At 47.7% G+C, this 21,690-nt stretch overlaps 1 protein-coding gene across 1 annotated transcript in view; it reads left to right on the top strand.

The window, feature by feature from the left end:
- The window catches only part of IQCA1 (IQ motif containing with AAA domain 1), a 169,850-nt gene that overhangs the window by 130,766 nt on the left and 17,394 nt on the right, over positions 1–21,690 (top strand). Inside the window, exons 15-16 of the mRNA XM_061206144.1 lie at positions 832–1,031; positions 14,705–14,791. Of these exons, the coding sequence (XP_061062127.1) occupies positions 832–1,031; positions 14,705–14,791 (287 nt within the window). The remainder of the gene's footprint in view (positions 1–831; positions 1,032–14,704; positions 14,792–21,690) is intronic.

Raw genomic sequence — 21,690 nt, 5'->3', positions numbered from 1 at the left:
TGCTCGTGTTCAGGATGATGGAAGAAATCAAGCCCGAGTTCCAATCTGGGCTCGAAAGAGATGGGCGATGAGGTTGAGAGCACGGGGCAGGGACCTCTGAGTGACCTAATAATTCACATCCTTTATTATCAAGGGTCAGGTTGACTCTGCCCCTACCGACAGGCTAGAAACCAGGACAGACGAAACCAACAGGGACCTACTGCATAGCACAGGGAACTCTGCTCAATATTCTATAATAACGTGTACGAGAAAAGAACTTGGAAAAGAATAGGTACGTGTATATGTGTAACTGAATCACTTTGCTGTACATCTGAAACGAACACAACATGGTTAATCAACTATACTCCAATATAAAATAAAAATTAAGAAAAAAATGCCAGGCCACTGCTGCCTGGATCTTGTTTTTTCCCCCTTTTCCCCCGCATCTTCCCGTGCATCGCACATTCGTCTTCCCGAGGCTTCAAAGGGTGTAGTACTGCTGTGAAGCAGAGAAACCCCCAGCCCCTTCCCCCAAAATGCCAGAGGTTAGTTACCGCAGGAATGTTCTCTAAAATTATGAGTGTGGGGGGAATGCTGGGGTGAGGGGTGAGAGAGAAGCAATGTATTGAACGCCCAAGGAGACCTGACAGCTCCACCTTGACATACAAATCAAAGGTGTCACGGAGCTGGCTGAGACAGGAGGCGTGCCCCTGGTGAGAAATGCCTTCCACACATCCATCACTGCTGCCGAGACTGGGGTCATGCCACGGAGTCATGGCCTTGAGGAGTCCCCGTCTAAGAACCACTTATTTTCTTGGCGGGATCTTAGAGCCTCTGTCTCTGCCTTTTTAGGTTCTGAAGCAGTGCATGAGAAAGCTCCTTCGGTGAAATCCCTGCTCTTGGCTGGTCCGTCTGGGGTGGGGAAGAAGTTGCTGGTCCATGCCATCTGTACCGAAACGGGAGCCAACCTCTTCAACTTGTCCGCAGCTAACATTGCCGGGAAATACCCGGGCAAAAATGGCCTCCAGATGATGCTACACGTCGTCCTCAAGGTATCTATCACATTTCTTGATCTCCGGTTCTCCTCCTTCTTTCAAATTGCATTTTCAAATGCTGCCGTTAATCTCCTTAAGCCAGCTAGCACAGACCCTCACAGATCATTTCCTTAGGCAGACATGCACATCCCTCTTAAACTTCCCCATTGCATCCTCCTTTAAATTACTTTATTATTGCATCTGGCTGAGCGTCCAACAACCAGACACAGCTTCTTTCTTTGCGTAAACGCCCTCCTGTGCCATTCAGATCAGCCTCCTTCTGCCACAGGAATCCTTCCTGCAGTGTTCACAGGTCTCGTTAAAAATTAAATCCTTTTCCAGCCCACCTCCCTCCAATAATGGCATCAGATATTTGCATTTGGGGGTATTTTTTTTCTCACGTGGCATAAATTGAAGTCAGCTTCTCACACAGGAAATAAAGGAGGAACCCACAGGAAGCTAAGCTGACCGCAGTAGTGTAGATATTCAGTTACATCCCAGTGCCAGAGGATGCCATGTCCTCGAAGGTGCATACACAACCCAGCACTGTGATCTTAGATAAGCTCTTCACCTCCCTGGGTCTCTGTTTTATCGTCACTGAAATGAAGGAGTCAAACCAAATGATACTGTCAGCCCTAAAAGCAATGATTCTCTGATATAGTTTAGATATAGATGATGATGGTGATGGACGATGATGAAGATACATTGATGGATGGATGGATGGATAGATAGATGATAGATGATAGATAGATGGATAGATAGATAGAGACACAATATACATATGTACACTTGAGGATTACCAAGTTTTAGAGCATTCTGATACTCAATATTTATATTTGATATTAAAACTTCACAGGATTTCATTTTCATTTGAGTCCCTCAAGGTTGTCCTTAGGCTGTTCAATTCATTTTTAGTTGCTAGCATGCCCGATAAGCCAGCTTTTACTATATCAAAATGGACACGGAGCAAGGACTGTCCGGTACTTGGGGCTAGATGTTAGCTCTGCATCTGCTTTCAGGGGAGCTGGTTACACACGAGCAGCCGCTCATAGAAATGGTTCCTTTTCCATCTCCTCCTAACAGCCCCAGGGAGGAAGTGATGGCAGCAGGGTTTCCTCTCCCAGCCACATGGACCCCACGCTGCACAAATTAGGACACCCCCCCCTACTTTCGTCCCTGGCTTGTCCTGAAGGAATCCATGGAGAGAGAAGTTTGAGGAGCTGGGAGGCGAGAAGAAGAAGGAGGGTGGGGAATAAAGAGCGAGCATTAAGCTATTTAATAGAGCGCCTCATACACGCTAAGTGCTCCATGTCTTGTGTCATTGTATTTAATCTTCACAGCAGCCCAGTGAAGAGTTCATTCTCATCCCCATTTTACAGATAAAGAAACTGGGGCTCTGAGAGGTTAAGTAACTTGCCCAAGGCCACCGAGATCAAGTGGCTGAGCAGGGTCCAAACCTAGACCCTTCTCTTCCTGACCCTCCTGCACTATTTTTATTAAGGTAAAATTTATATACAGTGACATGCACAGATCTTAAATATGCATTTTAAGTGTGAGCTTTGAAGAAACGGATACAGCTGTGTCACCACCATCTTCATGTGCTTTTTGGTCCTTGTATAACTTCTTTTTTGAAATGTCTGTTCAAGTCATTTGCCTACTTTTCACTGGACTGCTGGTCTTGAGATTTGGAAGAGTTCTTTATATATTCTGGATACAAGTTCTTTGTGGGACACACATATTGCAAATGTTTCCTCTCATTCTCTGACTTGCTTTTTCGTTTTCTAATTTTTTTTTGTTGTTTACTTCTCCTATCAATTACTGAGAGGGGATATTAAAACCTCCAACTATGATTGTGGAATTCTTTATTTCTCCTTTTAGTTCTGTTGGGTTTTGCCTCACATATGCTGAAGCTCTGGTATGCATGAGATGTATCCACACTTACGATGTTATGTCTTCCTGATGGGTTATTTTATCATTATGAAATGTCCCTTTTTGTCTCTAATAATACTCCTTATCTTGAAGTCTACCCAGTCTGATATTAATGGTGCCACACCAGCTTTCTTTATACTCTTTTATTTTCAATGTCTTTATAGTTAAAATGCCTTTTTGTGGATAGCACATACTTGAGTCTTGCTTTCTTATCCAGTCTGACAATATCTACCATTGAATTGGAGCGTTTGCTCCCTTTACAATTATTCACATAGTTGAGTTAGGTCTCCCATTTTGCTCTGTGTTCTCCATTTGTCCCGTTTCTTTTTTATTCTTCCGTTTGTCCTTCTTTTGGGTAAACTCAGTACTTTTTATTATTTTATTTGAATTCCTCTATTGTCTTTTTAGCAATGACTCTTATTTTTCAGTGATTGCTCTACAAATTACAATAGTCATTTTTAACTTAACACAGTCTACATAGCATTAATATTGTACTATTTTCCTTAAAATGTGAGAATCTTACAATATAATCCATTTATTATCCCTTGTCCTTTATGATTTTATCATACATTTTACATCTAGAAATATTGTCAACAACACAATAGTGTTATTATTTTTGCATTGAATAGTCATTTGTCTTTTAAAGAAATTCAGCAGAAAAGTTTAATATTTTATACTTACCCACACATTTACCACTTTCAGTGCTCTTCATTCCTTTCTGCCAATCCAGGTTTCCATTTGGTGTCATTTCCCTTTCAGCTGCAGAACTTCCTTTACATTTCTTTTAGCACAGGTCTGCTGGCAACAAATTTTCTCAGCTTTCATTTTATTTTTAAATGTTTTTACATTGCCTCCATTTTTGAAGGATATTTTTGATGGATATAGAATTCTGGGTTGACACATTTTTCTTTCAGCACTTTAAAAATGTTATTACATTGTCTCTGTAACTCCATTATTTCTGATGAAAAGTTGTCAAAAATTCAAATTATTGATCTCTTGTGTGCAATGTGTCAATATTCTCTGAATGGTTATAAGATTTTCTCTTTATCTTTGTTTTCATTCACTTGGCTATAAGGTGTCTAGATATTTTTGTTTGTTCTTTGTACTTTAACTGCTTGTGGCTCACTGTGCTCATTGAAACTGTAAATATATGTTTTAAGCTAAACTTGGGAAATTTGAGCCATTATTTCCTCAAATATTTTTTCTGCCCCACTTTCTCTCCTCTCCTTCCGAGATAGATAGATATATAGATATATAGATATAGATATATAGATATAGATATAGATATAGATATAGATATAGATATATATTTGACTGCTTCATATTGTTCCACAAGTCACTGAGGTTCTGTCTCTCTAGTTTCCACATTGGATAATTTCTATTAATCTACACTCAAGTTTACCTACCCTTTCTTCTACTATCTCCAATCTGCTATTAAACCTATCTTGTGGATTATTTTTTTGTGTTTCTGATATTTTGCTTTTCAGTTCTAGGATTTAAATTTGCTTATTCTTATAGGTCTCTATTTCTCTGTTGTAATTCTCCATCTGTTCATTCAATGTAGCTATCTTTTCTTTTAAGTCCTTGAACTCAGTAGTTGCCTTATAGTCCTTATCTGCTAATTCCAATACTGTGTCATCTTGGGGTTTGTTTCTATTTGTTTTTTCTTGACTATGTGTCACATGTTTCTGTTTCTTCATATGATTTATAATTTTTTATTGTACATTAGACATTGTGGATGATACATTGTTGACACTCTGAAGCATGCTAGGCTTGGTTCTATCAGGCAGTTAAGTTGCTGGCTGATCAGCTTGAACTTGCAGAGGTTTTGTTTTCTATTTTGTTAGTGTGGGTCTATTTTGAGTTTGCCCTTAGTCCTGGAACCTTGTCTTTACTTTGAGGTCTAAAAGGACAGCTTGAGGTGTTTACCAAGCTCTTTTAACTTGGCAGAAGCTAAGGTATGTGCTCAATTATTTTAGTTTTCCAGCTGTTGCTTTCCACTGAGCTTCTTGGAATCTTCCCCCATGCATGCACACTTGCAAGGTTACCCAAGAATTTGAAGATGAGCTGGAATTTGAAGCCCAGCAACCTGACTTGTGGCCTCTGTGTACTTAACCACCAAGCTCAAAGCACTAAGTTCTTCAGAGGAAAAGTAAGAGAAACCCATCCTCTTGCCCAAAAGAACACCTAAATGCACTCATTCTAATGCTGAATTTTGTTGACATTGTCAGGTAACCAACAGAAGCACATGAGTATAAAAATATTGGCATTTCGTGAGCATCTATATATCACAGACCTTACACTTCTCTCTGTTTTAACTCATTCACTCCTCACAACAACCTTATGAGGTGGGCACTATTATTATTCCCATTTTGCTGATAAGAAAACTGAGGTACAGAGCATTTAAGTGACTTTCCTGGGTTGCAATGCTGTGATGTGAGCCTGGTCAGTCTAGGTGCAGAGGCTCCAGGTCTAACAGCTGCATTATTCAGCCTCTGACTTAAGCCGCTCTTCTCCAGCCACCAAATGGCTCAATCGCTCAGACTCCAGGACAGAGCCAAGGACACGATCATGATGTTCTCACTCTCCAGAAATTATTTGCTCCTGCCACTGAGAGGTTTGTCTTGATATCAGTCAAGCTATCTTTGCATTAATTAGAATCACTGCAGACTGACATTAGGTGGACCACAAAATGCTGGATGTCAGATTATCAAAATGTGGAACAGTACATGCATCCACCTAGGCCACTCCACGTCGGAGGGCCTGACACACACCTCATTAAGCTTCACCTTTACTGTGTATATAGCTGATTAATGAAAGACCAAGAGGTCTCTGGAGTGGAAGTCATTCAATTAAAGATCACGTACAGTGAGCCTCTGTGTCCTGGCAGGACTGACGGAGCAGCTATCTGCATTGCAAAGAGGTATTTGCCTTTAATTAACCAAAGGAAAGTGGGATTTTATGGCTGTGCTGGTGAATCAGTGGCAGGAAGCTCCAGTGCGGTCCTGTTATGTGGCCCGGGGCCGCAGCAGCTTGAGGGCAGCAAAATATGGGTCTGAGAGGCATTTGCTGGAGAAGGTGAAATAACAGAAGGGCCCAATTACTCATCACGTCTTCTTATAAAGAATTCCTCTGACTGAATTAATCTCGGCAGAGCAAAGAATGCAACGCCTAGGAAACATCATAATTTCACTTCTGGCTGGAGGCGTCTGCTTCGCCCACAACACCCTATGCACGTGAAAACACGCTGGCGAAACAAGTTTCTGATCTGTTTCCCAAGCACAAGTTCAAATCTGTTTTGTTCTCATTATTTTGGGAGGGTTCCTTTATTTTACACACGATAACTCTAATGCATTCCTTTAAGAAATGCCTTTACCGTACCAGTTAACAAATGTTATTTAAAATTCTCTCGTCTAGTAAAGCTATATGTGGAAAGGAATATACATCTATTTAGCTAGGAAATATTAGAAATACATCTAACAATTAAGAAACACGGGATAAATGATTAATATTTAATAGGTGTTTTGCAGACAAAAGAAGTTATCAAGGCAGGGTGCCAGCCTCCTCAGGTGTTTATGATGGTCAAGCAGGGGATGGAGAAGCAGGGAAGACTCGTTGTCTGGCCAGAAGTTTTATACACACTTTCCCTTTTCATTGCCCCAATCCCTGATGAGGCAGGAATTAATGTCTCCATTTTACAGACCAGAAAACTGAGGCTCAGAGTGCTTAATTCAACCAAAAATACAAGAGAACTAAGGGGCTGGCATCTGGATTTAAGCCTAGATCTGACTCCAAAGCCATCACCTGGCCCCCAGCTGGCCTCTGCGAGAGTGAAGGCTGTGTCGTGCCCGGCCCTGTGAAAGCTATGCCCTTGCGGTGGCCCGAGCGCAAGGCCATTCCTGGGCCAGAGTGTCAGCTTACCCTTTTCAGCGTGAGACATTTCAGCGTGAGAAGGTGAAGAAACTGGAGGCTGTAGCGTCCCGTTGGCAGCTCCCGCGGCACCCCACGCCCTCCTGATTTCCCCCTTCCCTGACCCTCCAGACCGCCCATGAGAAGGCAGAGGGGAGGCCAGCAGCACCCCGGAGAGCAGGACAGAGCAGAGCGTCCTAATCCTGAGCTCTGGGTCCTGGGGGAGATGGTCCCTCCCTCCCTGGGGTCCTGGCTTCCTCCCTTTCCTCCTTTGTCAGAGGTCTGGCCACTGAGGGCTGGACTCAGAGGGAGACCTAAGAGAGCAGGGCTAACGAGGCGGCCCAGCCGGTGTCTGGGCCATGTGGCCCGTACTGGCCTGCGAATCTGGACAAAAGGGAGCTGAGATGCTGCTCGTGCCTCAGCACCACCCACCAGGGCTCCATGCTGGGCTCACAGCCAACGGCCTATGGCAGCTGGCCAAGGGATTTTGCCCAGATGTGCTGGTGTAAACAGCTGGCCCAGGAGTCAGCAGATGGGGAGCCCAGCCAATTACATCTCTGTAGCTCGTGGAGACTTATACTCCTGGTTAATAACCCAGACAAAGACATCGTGGCTATCCGTGGATGATCTTTAAAAAAAACGCACAGATGTACAATAAATGTAATAAATGTTAGTCCCGCCTTTTCAAGGTGAAATTCAGTAAGGGTAAAGCAAAGACCTACACCTGACCCCCCAAAACAGAGCTGCTCAAATGAGAGAGGGGTTAAGAGAGGAGGGGGAGAGGAGAGGGAAACAGAGAAACAGAACTTAGCCGCTTTCCTGCAGCCTCAGGTGTTGCAATAAAGGAACTGGGGGCTGCTGCCCGTGAGCCCTGAGTGGGCTGCTATCAGAAAACTGGGTCCCCTCCCGCTGGGTTGTGTAGACAGTTTCAGGTTGAAGAAGGGAACGCACGTAGGCAGCAAAACTTTTTTTTTACTACAGACTTTCCATTTTAGAGCAGTTTTAGGTTCACAGCAAAACTGAGCGGTAGTCAGAGCATCCACACGTCCCCACAGAGGATGGGCGGCCGGGTTGGGGGGAAGGGCGGGTCCCAACCCCGGATGCCCCGGGCGCCATCTGCAGTGAGGTGTGTGCAAACGGCGCTGTGGGCTGTAAGGCACGTAAGCGTGGCTGCATCTGCTCTTGTTCCGTGGTGGGTAATGGGGACGGGGTCAATGTCACAGGCATTAAAGAATTTTTAACCAGTTTGGAAACGCTTAGAGTGGGGAGTGCCCTACATGTGGCTAAAAGGTGCATGGGGAGGGTGACCATGGCCTTGCACCCAGGCGTTAACCCCTGTGCTTCCCAAAGTTGGCACAGAGTCAGGGCGGGTGGGCGTGAATCCATTAGTTCTAATGGATTAGCTGGGAGTAGGCTGGGAAGAGGGGGTCCCAGGGGAAAGTCTGGATGATCTGCAAGCATGACACCTGTCACCATCCCCTCGAATTCCACCTGATAATCAGCAATGGTATCAGTGGGTTCCTGACACCAGCGCTGACCTGGTTCCCCCATGTCACCTTTCCCAGTCCATCAGCTGTGCCTCCCTCCTGGTCCTCTCCTCTGCCTCAGTTTACCTTCCTTTCCATACAGGGTCAGCCCAGCCGGGCTCCTGACTCTAATCCACCTCTGCTCTTCCTGTGATTGTCATTCACGGTTTGTCCCAACTCACAGCCAGCAAGGGCTTGAAGTAACTCCTACAATCACATAAAAGATCATGCAACGAAATAGAAATTTTGAAAATATCATTTGTAAGTAATGGAAATAGAGAACAAAATGTCTTCACATATTAAATGGAAACAGAATCTGAGTGACTATAGTTCAGAAAGCTAAGACCCCCCCCCATAACCGCCCCCCAGCTCCTCCCCAGCATGGCAGCACCTCGCTGACGGCTGCCTGACTGCCCAGCAGTTGCCATTCAGACACAGGAGGCCACACACTCTGCAGGCAGGGACCATGTTTCCCAGACATCCCTGCCTGTCACCACAGATGCTCAGCAAAATCTGTGTGGGTTGGATAGATGGAAGGGCGTACGGACAGATGGATAGGTGGATGGATGGTCCTTTTCAGCTTGGTAAACTAAGACACAACCACTGAAAAACGGAGCTGGGTTTTCCTGGGGTTCTCTATGACAAACAAAATAGGACCCTTTCAGAAAGAACTTCCAAAGCTTCCAAGGGTCACTTGGGCAGATCTAATTAGTAATTCAAGCGTGCCAAACACAAACTGGTTTTCATTGTTGAGCCATTATATCCCAACCAAGAGAATCTAATTCCGATGGCGGATGTTTGACAGCATTTCTTTGGAGAACACAAAAGATCAAATCCATAAAACTCACATGGATGGAGAAGTAACTGTTTGCTAGACCTTCCCAGAATTTGAAAAAGCACATTTTGGTTGAAACGCATCTTTATTCCGGAATTGATATTCAATAGGACTGCAGAGCCCTCTACTGGCGGCTTAAATAAACTATCTCCTGTAACTTCTGGAAGGTTCCATTACGAATTAATTACATTTAATTGCCCATGGCCTCAAACTATCTGTGGGTAATTTAAGTAAAGCCTTTTCATTGCTAAGTAAAAATTAAAATAGCAAAGGATACCATTTTTCATTAACAAATTGGCAAAGAGTTTTTTATGGTTAATACTTGTTGAGGAGAAGAGAGTAGAAAAACAGACCCACTTATTTGTGGCTGGAGAGAGTGTGAACAGAGGGCCTCCGAGAGGGCAGGTGGACCACACGGGTGAGAACGTGAAGAGCTGGCAGGCCCTCCGACCGACTAGCTTCATGGACCCAAAAGCGCCCATCTAAGCGCTGTTCGGTTTAGCAAGAAAGCGGAAAGCCATCCAAATGTTAAAAAACAGGGGTTAGATCAATAACTGATGAGACCCCTTGCTTAAATGATGCTGGAGAAATAAATTTCATACAAAGTGAACAAGAATATAAAGCAGTGTGTGACGAACAGTCTCGTGCTTGCAAGTATAGATATTGAGAAAGGTCTGTAAAGACAGGAAAGGTCTGATGAGTTGCCCTCAGTAGAGGGGGCAGAGGGTGTTCATGCCTGTCTGAATATGTATTCTGAAATTTTTACTAACCAATGCTGCTTTTGCAAGACAATAAGAAAGGACTGGGACTTCCCTGGTGGCACAGTGGATAAGACTCTGCGCTCCCAATGCTGGGAGGCCGGGTTCGATCCCTGCTCAGGGAACTAGATCCCACATGCATGCCGCAACTAAGAGTTCGCGTGCCGCAACTGAGGAGCACATGTGCTGCAACTAAGGAGCCCACATGCTGCAACTATGGAGCCTGCCTGCCACAACTAAGACCCCATGTAACCAAATAAATTAATAAATAAATATTAAAAAAAAAAAAAAAGAAAGGACTGTATTTCCGGGGCACACATTTTCAAAGCTCAGCCTTGCCTGCCTGATGCCTCCGTGGATGTGCCTTGACTCTCCAGCACCTGCCTGGCCCACAGGCATCCTTCCCCTCCCCGTGGCTGTGAAGCAGGGAAGGCGTCTCCCCTGAAGGTCATCCTCTCCCGCCTTACCTCCCCACCCAATGCCATCTCTAAACTCTGCCAATGTTTCCTGTCTCTGTCCCATGCACTCCTCAGCTCCCTGTCACCTGGCTTCTGTCCCCTCCACACCCTGCCAAGGCCACCAGTGACCTCCTGGTTGCCAGACCCTTGGGCCAGCACTGGCCGCCGTCGCCCACCCCTCACTGTCCTCCACCTTCCCTGGGCTGCAGGACGGCTCCCTCTTCTGTGCCCCTTTGTTCTCTTTGGGGCTTCTCTTCTTTCTCTCCTCCATCAACGTCTTCACCCTGTGGTCCCCACTCCGCAGCCCTGGTCTGGCTTCCTCCCCTCTCCCCCTTTCCTTGGGAATCCCCTCCATCCATTCCCATGGCTCTGCTGCCATCCTCAGAGCCCTTTCCAGCCCCCCACCTCCCTCCTGCCCCCAGACCCATCAGTCCTCCCGCCTGGACGTCCAGCTGCCCTCGGGCTCCCCTGGCCTAACCTGACCTCATCCTTTCATCCCTCATCTAGTCCCCTTGTTGGATTCCTGGGCCATCGTCCTCCTATTCTCCAGGCCTCCCAGCGTTGGAGACCCCCTACTTCCTCATCCCTCACCCAACCATCACCAGGTCTGGCAGATCCTAAATGCCCCTCACATCCGTTTCCTGCCCTCCCCGCCACTCCTCTGCCCCAGATCTCACCTCCTCTTCCTCCAAAAGCCTCCGAACCCTCTCCCTGCCTCCAGCCTCACCTCTCACCACGCCATCTGCACACACACCCCCATCTCTTTCCCAGTCTCCGGGGAGCAGTCATGCTTCACACACTACCAGAGGGATTTTCCTCTAACACAACCAGCATCAAAGGTCACGATTCAAGACCCTTACAGACTCTCCACAGCTTCCAGGGTAGAAGCAAACTCCGTAGCACGGCCAAGGCCTTTGTGACACCTTCCAGAATGACCCCGAGCAGCCCCATGCGGGCACACCTAGCCCTGCACCTTGGCTCCTGTCCTGAGCATGGCAGATGCATCCCCTTCTTCAGGCTCTGGGACCTTCTGGAAACCATTGGAAGGTCTGTCTCCTTTAACCCTCGTCTGCAGTCTCCATTTCTACTTACCCCCTCATCCACTCCTCCCTCTTTCTGTCATCGGTCGTCCTTGCTGACACCCCATTTTCCTTGTGCCCCCCTCCCAGCTGCACATCTGCCCTCCCCTTCTATCGGTGGGCTCCTTGAAGTCAGCGACCCCAGCACCTACCCCAGTGCCCTGACATCAAAGCCCCTCTATCAATGTTGTGAATGAAAAATGAGAGAATGGCTTTCATTCTACATGCTGGACCCAAAATAATAAAACCAGACTTTCTTCCCCATGACAGCCTTTCAACTATTTGAAATCAGCTCACTTGCCCCCTTGCGTCTTCTTTTCCCCAAGGAAAAGAGCCTCAGCTCCTTCCATTCTTCCTGGTGGGAGAGGTGTTCGGCCTGGGAGGGCCCAGCTTTCTGTACCCCTCTTCTCTGCCCAGAACTGACCAAGGTCACCAGATGTCCCCTGACCAGGCACGCCACCGAGGAAGGTCAGGGAAATAGAGATTCATGCTCTGGAGGACAAGACAGTGATGGTCTTAGAGCCCTTCTTCCTATTAGAGTGAAAGGTGACAGAGGAGGACACGGGCCAAGGGTAAGGAGATGCTTTGGAATAGGCATCTTCTCTCCATGGCAACGTGGGAGCCTGCTGCCTGGATGATAGTGCTGGCCTGGGGGTGTCGGGCTGACCCAGGGCTTACTCTGGGCTCCACATTTCTCTGTGCCGAGGGAGGAGGGGATTTTACTGACTTCTTTCTCCACCTCGGCACCTTATGTGTAAAGGGGAGTCGGGTGGGACGCGCTTGCCTCCGCATGGGGTACATGGAAAGGGAGTAGCAGTGGCGTCCTAGATCTCAAGGCAATTTGCAAATGACCATTCTTTGTATTGTTATCGTCAAAGAACTCGCTTGGGAAGTGTTTTCTGCTCATTTGATAATCACTGAGCCCTTCCAAACCATGTGGCCACCCAGGCCCTCTGCACAGCCCTGGGAACCCCAGAGCAGGTGACGGTCCTGAGGAAGGAATTCCTTCACAGGTGCGTGTTAGAAACACAGGAAGTGCGGAATTCCCCCACGGCTCAGAGAGAGCGCTCAAGTTCAGGGAACAATCCTTAGCGTTCCCATTCAATGGAATGGTGTGGCCAGGTTTTCAGAAAAACTTTAAATAAGGTGCGAGAAATAAGACTGCTGCTGTCAAAATTATCCCAAACTAATAAGATGCCTGTGTGTCAAGTCCATCTATGTAGCTTACCTTGTTAAAAGCGGAAAGAGAAAAGGAACGCTGGAATACTTGGTACTCACATCTGCAATTTCCATTAAGAACAGCTGGATCTAGAGAAAAGAGGCACACAAATAAGTGCCATGGAAGATCCGGTGTTTGCCAGATGGACACAGGAGAGGCCGGTCTGCTGCCTCAGTGAGCGCACGAGTTAGCCTGAGACAGGAGACAGCTGCTTATGTGAAAACTGTGTTTCCATTGGTTTCCGTTCTAAAGCTAAGATTTTCAAGAGGGATTGAAAAGAATAAGATTTTTGCCTTTGCTATTATAAAGTATCTTTTTTCAGAGAAGCTGAAAACCTTTTATGTACAGTATCTCATTTTCTTATTTTCTTTGGGGGCTGGAAGCAGGGAAGCTTTTGACTTAAACCCAAAATAGCTTTTAGTGAAACAATGGTTCCTTGGAGCCTGCCCCTCTGACACTTGAGTGGGTCCCTCTGACTGCAGTGGGCAAGACAGCTGGAAAGAAGTTGGGGGTTAAAGTCAGGAGCTGAGAGAATGGATGCACTGATGTGGTTGAAAGAGATTAGGAGGGGGGATGGATAGACTTGAGGATGGTTAGACATGGGAGGTGGGGCAAGGGAGGATGCTCAAGCATCTGGCTGGAGGAAGTGAGAGGACCCGAGGACATGGCCATGCCTCCAGCACAGACCCGGCAGCCATCAATCAGCCTGGCCTCGCATCCTGCTTCTGCCACTTTCTAGCTGTGTGACCTTGGACAGGTCATGTAGTGTCTTTGAGCCTCGGTTTCTCCATCTGTAAACAGGGATGATAATAATGCTACCTGCTACATAGGGCTGTAGTGAGCTCACATGAGTTATCACAGGTGACACCCTCCAAGCAGAGGAAGTGCTGGTCTGTGCTGGCCGTAATCGTGCGTGTGATGCCCTGTACAATGCGTGTGGCCCAGGCCTGTCTCGCTCACTATTTTGATTGCTCCACGCCAAGCTGCCTCGGGTACTGGGATTGAAACTTGTGATTCTGAATTCTTAAACTCTGTGGCTCAGGGCCTAAAGAATAACGCTGACCATAGAGTGGTTGGCTGGCACCGTTTCCTCTCCGAACGTCCTGGCGTCCTGGCGTGTGTGGGACTGGAATACAGCCAGCCCGGGGGTCGGACTGGCAAGGGGATCAAGCTGAATCCACTTTTGTCTTTGAACGCGCATAATCTGCTTCCCTCGGTACGTAGTGCTGGCGGAAGCAGACTCAGCCAGTGTTCCCGGTGATTTTTCCATCATTTATTAAATGTCTGCCTTGGTTTAAGAATCATACCTGCTGCCTTAATGATGTTTAAAGAAATATAAAAATAGGAGTACGTAACACTGCATTCGCTGTGGCTGGAGACCGCTTTTATCTGTCACCATTTTGCACAAAGCACAAATTGTTGCAAAAATACCCGAACTCTGCTCTCATGGGGGCGCTTTGAAGAGATTGTTAGGTGCGTGGCAATTATTCATGGGCCCACGGTAAGTCCCAGCGCTGTCACGAAGCCCCGCTCGCCCTGGAGGGGCTCAGAGCCACCTTCCAGAGGAAACCACAGCCACAAAGGCGCAGCCACACGGAGACGAACAAATGGCATCATGGGGGCCCTGGTGCTAAAACAGCTTTTCTCGAAATGAGCAAACGTGAATCAACCTGCGAGTGGGGCGTAGGCTGTAATTAAAACTCCTGGCCCAATTCCCTTCGTTTGCAGCAGAAAACTATTGGCTTATTTCAAGCCAAACTGAGTCGAGGCTCGGGGTCCTGGAGCAGAACGCACAGACCCCCAGCGCATCCTGACCACAGGTGGGAGAGGGCCGGGCAGCGCCCCCATCCCATCCCGCTGTGAAGGAGGCCACAGGCCGCATGCGCAGTGCAGCCCCGCGAGTCCCCCCGCTGTCCCCTGGGGTCAAGTGTGCACCCCAGAGGGAAATGCATTTACAACCCACCATTTCTCCTTGCAGGTGGCCCGCCAGCTCCAGCCCTCCGTGGTGTGGATTGGAGACGCCGAGAAAACCTTCTACAAGAAAGTCCCCAGCGCCGAAAGGCAGGTGAGGGCTTCTCATTTCTTAATGCGGCCCTTTTCCTCCTCCAAAGGGGCCCCGTACCAGGGACTACCTCGATTTTTCAAGACGGTCTTGCTTTTTCAAGGGAGGAAGGAAGGAAACGGAGGGGCAGCCGTCTCTCTGCCATAAGCCCTTGTCTGCATTTGAAAGGATCCAGTGTCTGATTTTACGAGGCATCATTTAGAAGAAATGAAAAAAAGTATGGAGAAGGGGGGAGGGGAGCATTAAACCCAAACCTACCGATTCAGGGGTAAGAAACAATTGAGAGAACTCCGCTCAGTTACAGCAAATGGCATACATAGGAGTTATTATTAGGATTTCCTATTGTTCATCATAATAAATAGCAAAAGGCCTGCAATTTATGAACAAAGACCGTCCATAGAACTGCCAAGCGCCCCACATTGGGTGTCCCCGGGGAGTCTTCTGTCAATTGCTTCCTTCCTCCTTTTCTCTCCTTTCAATGGCTCCCCTCCCCCGCACTTCCCCCCGCAAATCACCAGCAAATTTCCCACAAGTTAAAAAAAATTTGCAGATACACATGATTGTTATTCCACATCAATTTGCACCAAAGCAAATAGTGGTTAACTGTGAATTTCTGATTAAATTCATAAGGATTTTAATCACTTTTGCTCCTTATGTATTATACATGATTTTTAGCAGGTAGAGATGATTTGGATAAAGAATGAAAGCTGAATCTTTTCTTCCCCAAATGAGCCTTGATTGCCCTGTCATTTTAGAAACTCTTAAGAGGACTCATTTATTATTTAATCTGGGAATCTGGTAGGTAGCTCCCTCTGCTGGCGAAGTTGCTACGTTAAAAAAAAGTCCACATACAGTAAAGCACCTATACTCCAGTGAAAATTAATTTTTAAAAAATAACAAAATAAAATAAATCTTTTAAAAGGCCACATACATGCAAACTTGAAGGCAGCAGTTACTACGATAAATCTAAAGAGAGATGCAAGGCAGTGTGTAATCCAAGGTGTCACACACTTCACGTCACCAGCTTTGTCTCATTAACGGGCGAGGGCTCTCCCACTGGACATCAGCCTGGAGAATGAGAATTCAGGAGATGTATGTTCCAGCCCTGCTTTGCCCTTCATCTTAGTTGGCTGTGTGTCCCTGAGCAAGTAATTTAACCTCTCTGAGCCTCCACTTCCTTAACTATCTAATTAAAGGGCTCCAGAGAGAACAGCCTCTGAGTTCGTGAAGCCCCTCTCGAATTCTCTCCCATGACCCCCTCGAGCTGTCGGTTTGTCGCCAACAATTACGTCTGCTCGTCTGTACCCCTCAGTGGGTCGAGGGTTAGAGGGATGGACATGCCCGTTTGAGAGAGCCAGAGGGGCCCTGGGGGAAGGGCTGGTGGGCTTTGAGGGAGCGTCAGGCAAGGAATGAACTGTGAGTTCAGTAGACGCCCCCCCTAAGGGGAGTCACTGTGAAAGAGCAGGGAGCCAGCAAAGGAGAGTCTCCAGAACCCTCCCCTGAATAGGCCCTTCCTTGCTGACCCTGAGATGTTCTCTCCAGCACAATCTCTGATTCCCACAAATATAGTCACTGACTAGTCATTCCTGCAGAAAATGAAGGCCTTTGGTGGCACAGTCTTTGTTGTGGACAAGTCGGACATTTATTCTGTCCACCTCTGCATTAGAAGAGTCTGTCGTCCGTCCGGGGAATTAACTGCACTGAGGACTGAATCACAACCTGGGAAAATCCCAGGATGCCTGATGAATACAAGCAGAAGGGTCCCTGGGTCCCCAAATGTCCAGAGGCCGGCTGGGGGCCTGAGCCAGCCCAGGCACAGACAGAGCTGCAAGGGGCAGGCACACCGCTGCGGCAGTGCAGGGGCCCCAGCTGCAGTGCCCCGGCCAGGGGAAAGCATGGTGGGCAGAGAACCACTGCCTGTGCATCCTCCAGCTCGACGTCCTGGGCCTGCCCCTCGGAGAGCAGGGCTGCAGGGTTCCTGCTGCCATCCTGCCTCTGGGGCAGCGCTGGGCCAGCTCTCCTCTCCTTCCCACCCCACCTCCAGCCTCTGACTCCTGTCCTTACCCAAGTCCCTCAGCCTCCAGGGCCTGGGGCAGTCATGAGCATCGGACGTCCATGCTCTGGAGGTGACCACCAAATTCCAAGGGCAGCAGCTGCATCCGCCAACGAGAGGCACCAGGAGGTAGCACGACCGGTTCCACGTTGCACCACCTGGCCATCCAGGAACCCGGCGTCCTTACTACCACCCAGCCCAGCCTCCGTCCCAAAGGCTCCCCCGATCCCCAAGGTGCTGAAACCTAGAGAAGAATGTCCACCTGCAGAGAAACCACCACCTACAGCCACAACACAGAGCACTCCTGGCCTCCGCCCAGGGCATTGAAGGGATTCCAGGAATGCTCTTCGAAAAAAACTCTCACCCACAATGACTAGCTCCACCCTCGAGGCCTCCACCTCTGGGCTCAGGCCCTTGAGGAGGTACAGTATGGAGGCTCGTGCAGTCATAAGGAGGGAGGCAACGGAGAAGGCCAGGTGGCAGCAATGGCTCCTGGGTGCAGAGCCGGGCGCAGGGACCCCTAGGGCTGCTGCAACAGGCAGAGGACGCCCAGGGGGCACAACGCATAGGTCAGGAAGCTCCTAGCACCCTGGGAGGGAGGCGGCCTTCCCGTGTTTTGCAGGAGAGGACAAAGGCCTGAGAAGGCTCACAGCTGGTCAAGTGCAGTGCTGGGACTCAGAGGCAGGACCCCTCTCCCTGCCTGGATGCAGCTCCAGTGTCAGCACTGGCTTCCCGTCTGACCCTCCACGCTTCTACTACACCTGCGTCCTCCCTCCTCCCCTCTTCAACCCCCAGGCTACTTTAAACCACATCCTGAAGACTGCCCGTGGGGCCCTCAGGTCTTAGAGGCAAATGTGTCAGGCTCTGGAGTCCCCTGGACCCTGACCACCCCTGCCCTCCACGTTGTCCTCAACACCCAGCCCCCAGGGACTTGGCAGATGCCTGGACAGCGCCCTCCCCCTCCCCTCCCAGGAGGAGGGCCCTCCTTTCCACCCTCTGAGGCTGGAGCCGTGGTCAGCTGTTGGTGTATGAGGCGAACGCAGTAAGGAATGAGGCAGGATGGGCTGCTGCTGCATTTTCTGCTCCATTACCCCCATGACTCCATCCAGCAGGAGCCCTGCCCACATGACAGTAGGGCCTCCGCGAGGGAAACGCTGGCTGGGTTGGAGCTGGCTGCTGCCGTGGTTTAGTGGAGCTGGCTGCAGAAAAGCAAATGGAAACTGCCGCATGGGTGTTAGACACTAATTTGAAATTGCCCACAATGATAAGGTGGTGTGGGGCTGGCAGGTCCAGCGGTCGGGGCGGCTGAGAAGGTTGCTAGGTGATGGTGGGGATGTTGACTGACATGATGGATGAGCATGCCAGTCTCATGCATAATGGACACGGCTCTGAACCGGAACAGGGGTGGCCCAAGTGCAGAAGAGTGTTGGCTGAATGTACTCACCTTTCATTTCCATCCCCTCCTAATGGGACTCGCCATCAGTGAAGATGTCACTCTGGACGCGGCCCAGGATCAACATTTGTTATCCAAACAGGCTAATTAAGTTCGGTCAGGAGACACAGACAGCAATATCATCTCCTGCCTCAGAACAGGCAGGACTGCACCACTGTCACCATGGCAACCAGGCTGCTGGGGATGGGCTCAGACCTTGCAAGCGTGTGTCTGCCCCCACAGAGTAGTAGTCTCCAGTCTCACCAGGGTCCTGGGGTGAGTCCTTCTTCCACCGGTCTTTGTGCAGCTCCATGTGCACCCCACACACGCCCCAGTCACCCCTACCACCTTGCATTGTTCTCCATCAAGCTTCTTAAAAGACTATTCTCACCATCCCCGCTCACTCTTCAACCCGCCACTGTCCACTTGATGCTCTCCAGCTCCATGGAAACTGCTCTCACGAAGTTCTTTGAAATCCATTTCGCCAGTGGGCCCCAGCTCGTAAAACTCTGTCCTCCCTTAGCCCCCATAGCCTTCTCCTGGTCTCCTCAGACCCCACCAACACTTTCTTCTGTGTCTCCTCCATGCACTTCTACCCACCCCTTAAATACACTGGTGCTCACTGAGATTCCATCTCAGGCCCACAGACCTTTTTGCTCTCCTCGCCCTCCTTGGGCACCAGCTTAACAAATCACCCCTAAGCCAACAAGTGCCCCCACTCCATCCCCAGCCTGCAGCTCTCCCCTGAGGCTCGGGTGCAATCACCCGGCATCACCCAGAATCACCCATGGGATACCTCCCCCACAATGCTGCCAACTCAGGCAGGGCCTGTCCAAACTCCTCCTCCATCACCACCTGCCACATGACCCTGCCCCTCCTCCTGCCTTTTCAAAGGGTTACGTTTTTAGTATAACAACTTTTCATAAGAGAGCTTTGGATCCACCCTGGTAAAATGAATTCTGAATATCTCCAAACTCTCCAAGCCTTGTCTAAATGCAGTGGATTTTTTCCTGGCACAGGTGTAGATATTCCTATAAGGAATATATTCTTCCAGAATCTCAGCAGAGGTCTTTCCTCAGTGGCATGAGGCCTAGGAGGCAGCTCCTCAGAGATGAGCAATTGACATCTTATCATCCAGTGCAGTGGAAACTGGGGGAGATTTTTACACCGTCATTTTCAGCTCCATTGGCAATATTGCTAGTTTCCTTCAAATCATAAAGCCCCCAGTTTTTATGACTCTCCCCTTTAGAAACCTTTCTCTTCAATAGAGCAGATCTAGCATTGATTTCCTACCAGCACTTATATTTCATGCACTTGTCAGACAGACACATTATGCTGTATACCCCTCATGGCATCCATCCAGGTTAGGCCCTATGATTATTCCCATTTCTCAGATGCAGGGACTAAGGCTCAGAGAAGTTGAGCAACCTGCCCAAGGTCACACATCTGTTAAGAGCAGAGCCAAGACTGGGATCAGATCTGTCTGACCCAAAGCCTGTGCACTGAACCATTTGCTACGTCATCTGCCTGTTATTATGGAGTTTTTTTCCTTGAGCTTTTCATTTTTGCACAGAGCCCGACCCCTGAGGGAAGTTCAGTAGCAAAGTCAAGGCCCACCAAACATGCCTCCCTGTCCTAGGCAGCCCAGAAGCATGGGTCTGAGCAAAGGCAGGTTTCTGCAAAGACCTGGGGTAGGGGTTGGGGAGCCGCCCCTTCGAGAGCAGGTTTCCATCCTTATGCCCATTTCCGGGATTTCAGGGAGTCTCATTCTGGGTCATCCCTCTCCTGTGCTTTGCCCTCTTTTAAGCTCCTCTGTTGTCCCCAACCCCCATTCATGCTTCCTGGGTGGAGTCCTGCAGGGCCATTGTTCCCTCCTGATGGAGCCAAGCAGCCTCTGGACTTCTGTGAGGGCAGAAGGAAATGATCGGAAGCTGCCTGGTGATCTGGCTTCAGGCCCAGCCTGTGAGATTTATTTTGCTGTAAAAATCCCATCTCTTTCTCTGCTGTGAGTTACATTACAAAACGTCCCTTTAAAATGAATCCAACAATACAGAAAAAGGATTATACACCATGACCAAGTGGGATTTATACCAGGCTTAACATCCAAAAATCAATTAATGTAATATACTATATCATTAAAAATAGAGGACAGAAACCACACCATCCTCTCAACAGATGCAGAAAAAGCATTTGACAAAATACAACACCCCTTCATGATTAAAAAAATAGAAAGAAAAGGAAACTTCCTCAGCCTGATAAAGGGCAACTACAAAAAAATCCACAGCTGACATCATCCTTAATGGTAAAAGACTGGATGTTTTCCCCTTAAGAGCACCTCTTCTATCCAACATTATATTGGAGGTTCTCACCAGGGCAATCAGGGAAGAAAATTAAGTAAGGCATCCATATTGAAAAGGAAGAAATAAAACTATATTTGCAGATGACATGATCTTGTATACAGAAAATCCTAAGGAATTCACTAAAGCAGTATTAGAACTAATAAACTAGTTCAGCAAGGTTGCAGGATAGGATATAAGATCAATATACAAAAAGCAACATTTCTATACACTGGCAATGAAAAAATTAAAATTAGAATTAAGAAAACAATTCCATTTATAATAACATCCAAAAAATCGGAATAAACTTAACATAAGAAGTGCAAGACTTCTACTCTGAAGACTACAAAAACATTGTTGAAAAAAGTTAATGAAGACCTCGATAAATAGAAAGATACATCATGTTCATGGATTGAAAAACTTATTGTTAAGATGGCAAGAATCCCCAAATTGATCTACAGATTCAACACAATCCCCATCAAAATTCCAGTGACCTTAGTTGCAGAAATTGACAAGCTGGTCCTAAAATCCATATGGAAATTCAAAGGACCCAGAATAGCCAAAACAATCTTGAAAAAGAACGGAGTTGGAGAACTCACACTTCCCAGTTTCAAAACTTACCATAAAGCTGCAGCAATCAGGACAGTGTGGTACTGGCCTAAGGAGAGACATATGGGCCAATGGAATAGAACTGGTCCAGAAATAAACCCTCACATTTACAAAAAAATTGACTCTTTTGACAGAAGTACCAAGACAATTCAATGGAGAAAGAATAGTCTTTTCAACAAATGCTGCTAGGACAATTGGATTGCCACCTGCAAAAGAATGAAGTTGGACCCCTACCTCGCACAGTTAACCAGCAATGCACCACAGACCTAAAAGCAAGAGCTAAAACTATAAAACCCTTAGAAGAAAATAGAGACATAAATCTCTGTGACCTTGGATTAAGCAGTGGTGTCTTGGATACAACATCAGGAGTACATGCAACAGAAGAAAACTTAAACTGAACTCATCAAAACTGAAAACTTTTTGCTGTAAAAGACATCAACAAGAAAGTGAAAAGACAACTCAGAATGGGAGA

The sequence above is a fragment of the Eubalaena glacialis genome, chromosome 1 (assembly GCF_028564815.1).
Source record: "Eubalaena glacialis isolate mEubGla1 chromosome 1, mEubGla1.1.hap2.+ XY, whole genome shotgun sequence".
In the NCBI taxonomy this organism is placed as follows: Eukaryota; Metazoa; Chordata; class Mammalia; order Artiodactyla; family Balaenidae; genus Eubalaena; species Eubalaena glacialis.
This window is presented reverse-complemented; position numbering and strand designations above follow the sequence as displayed.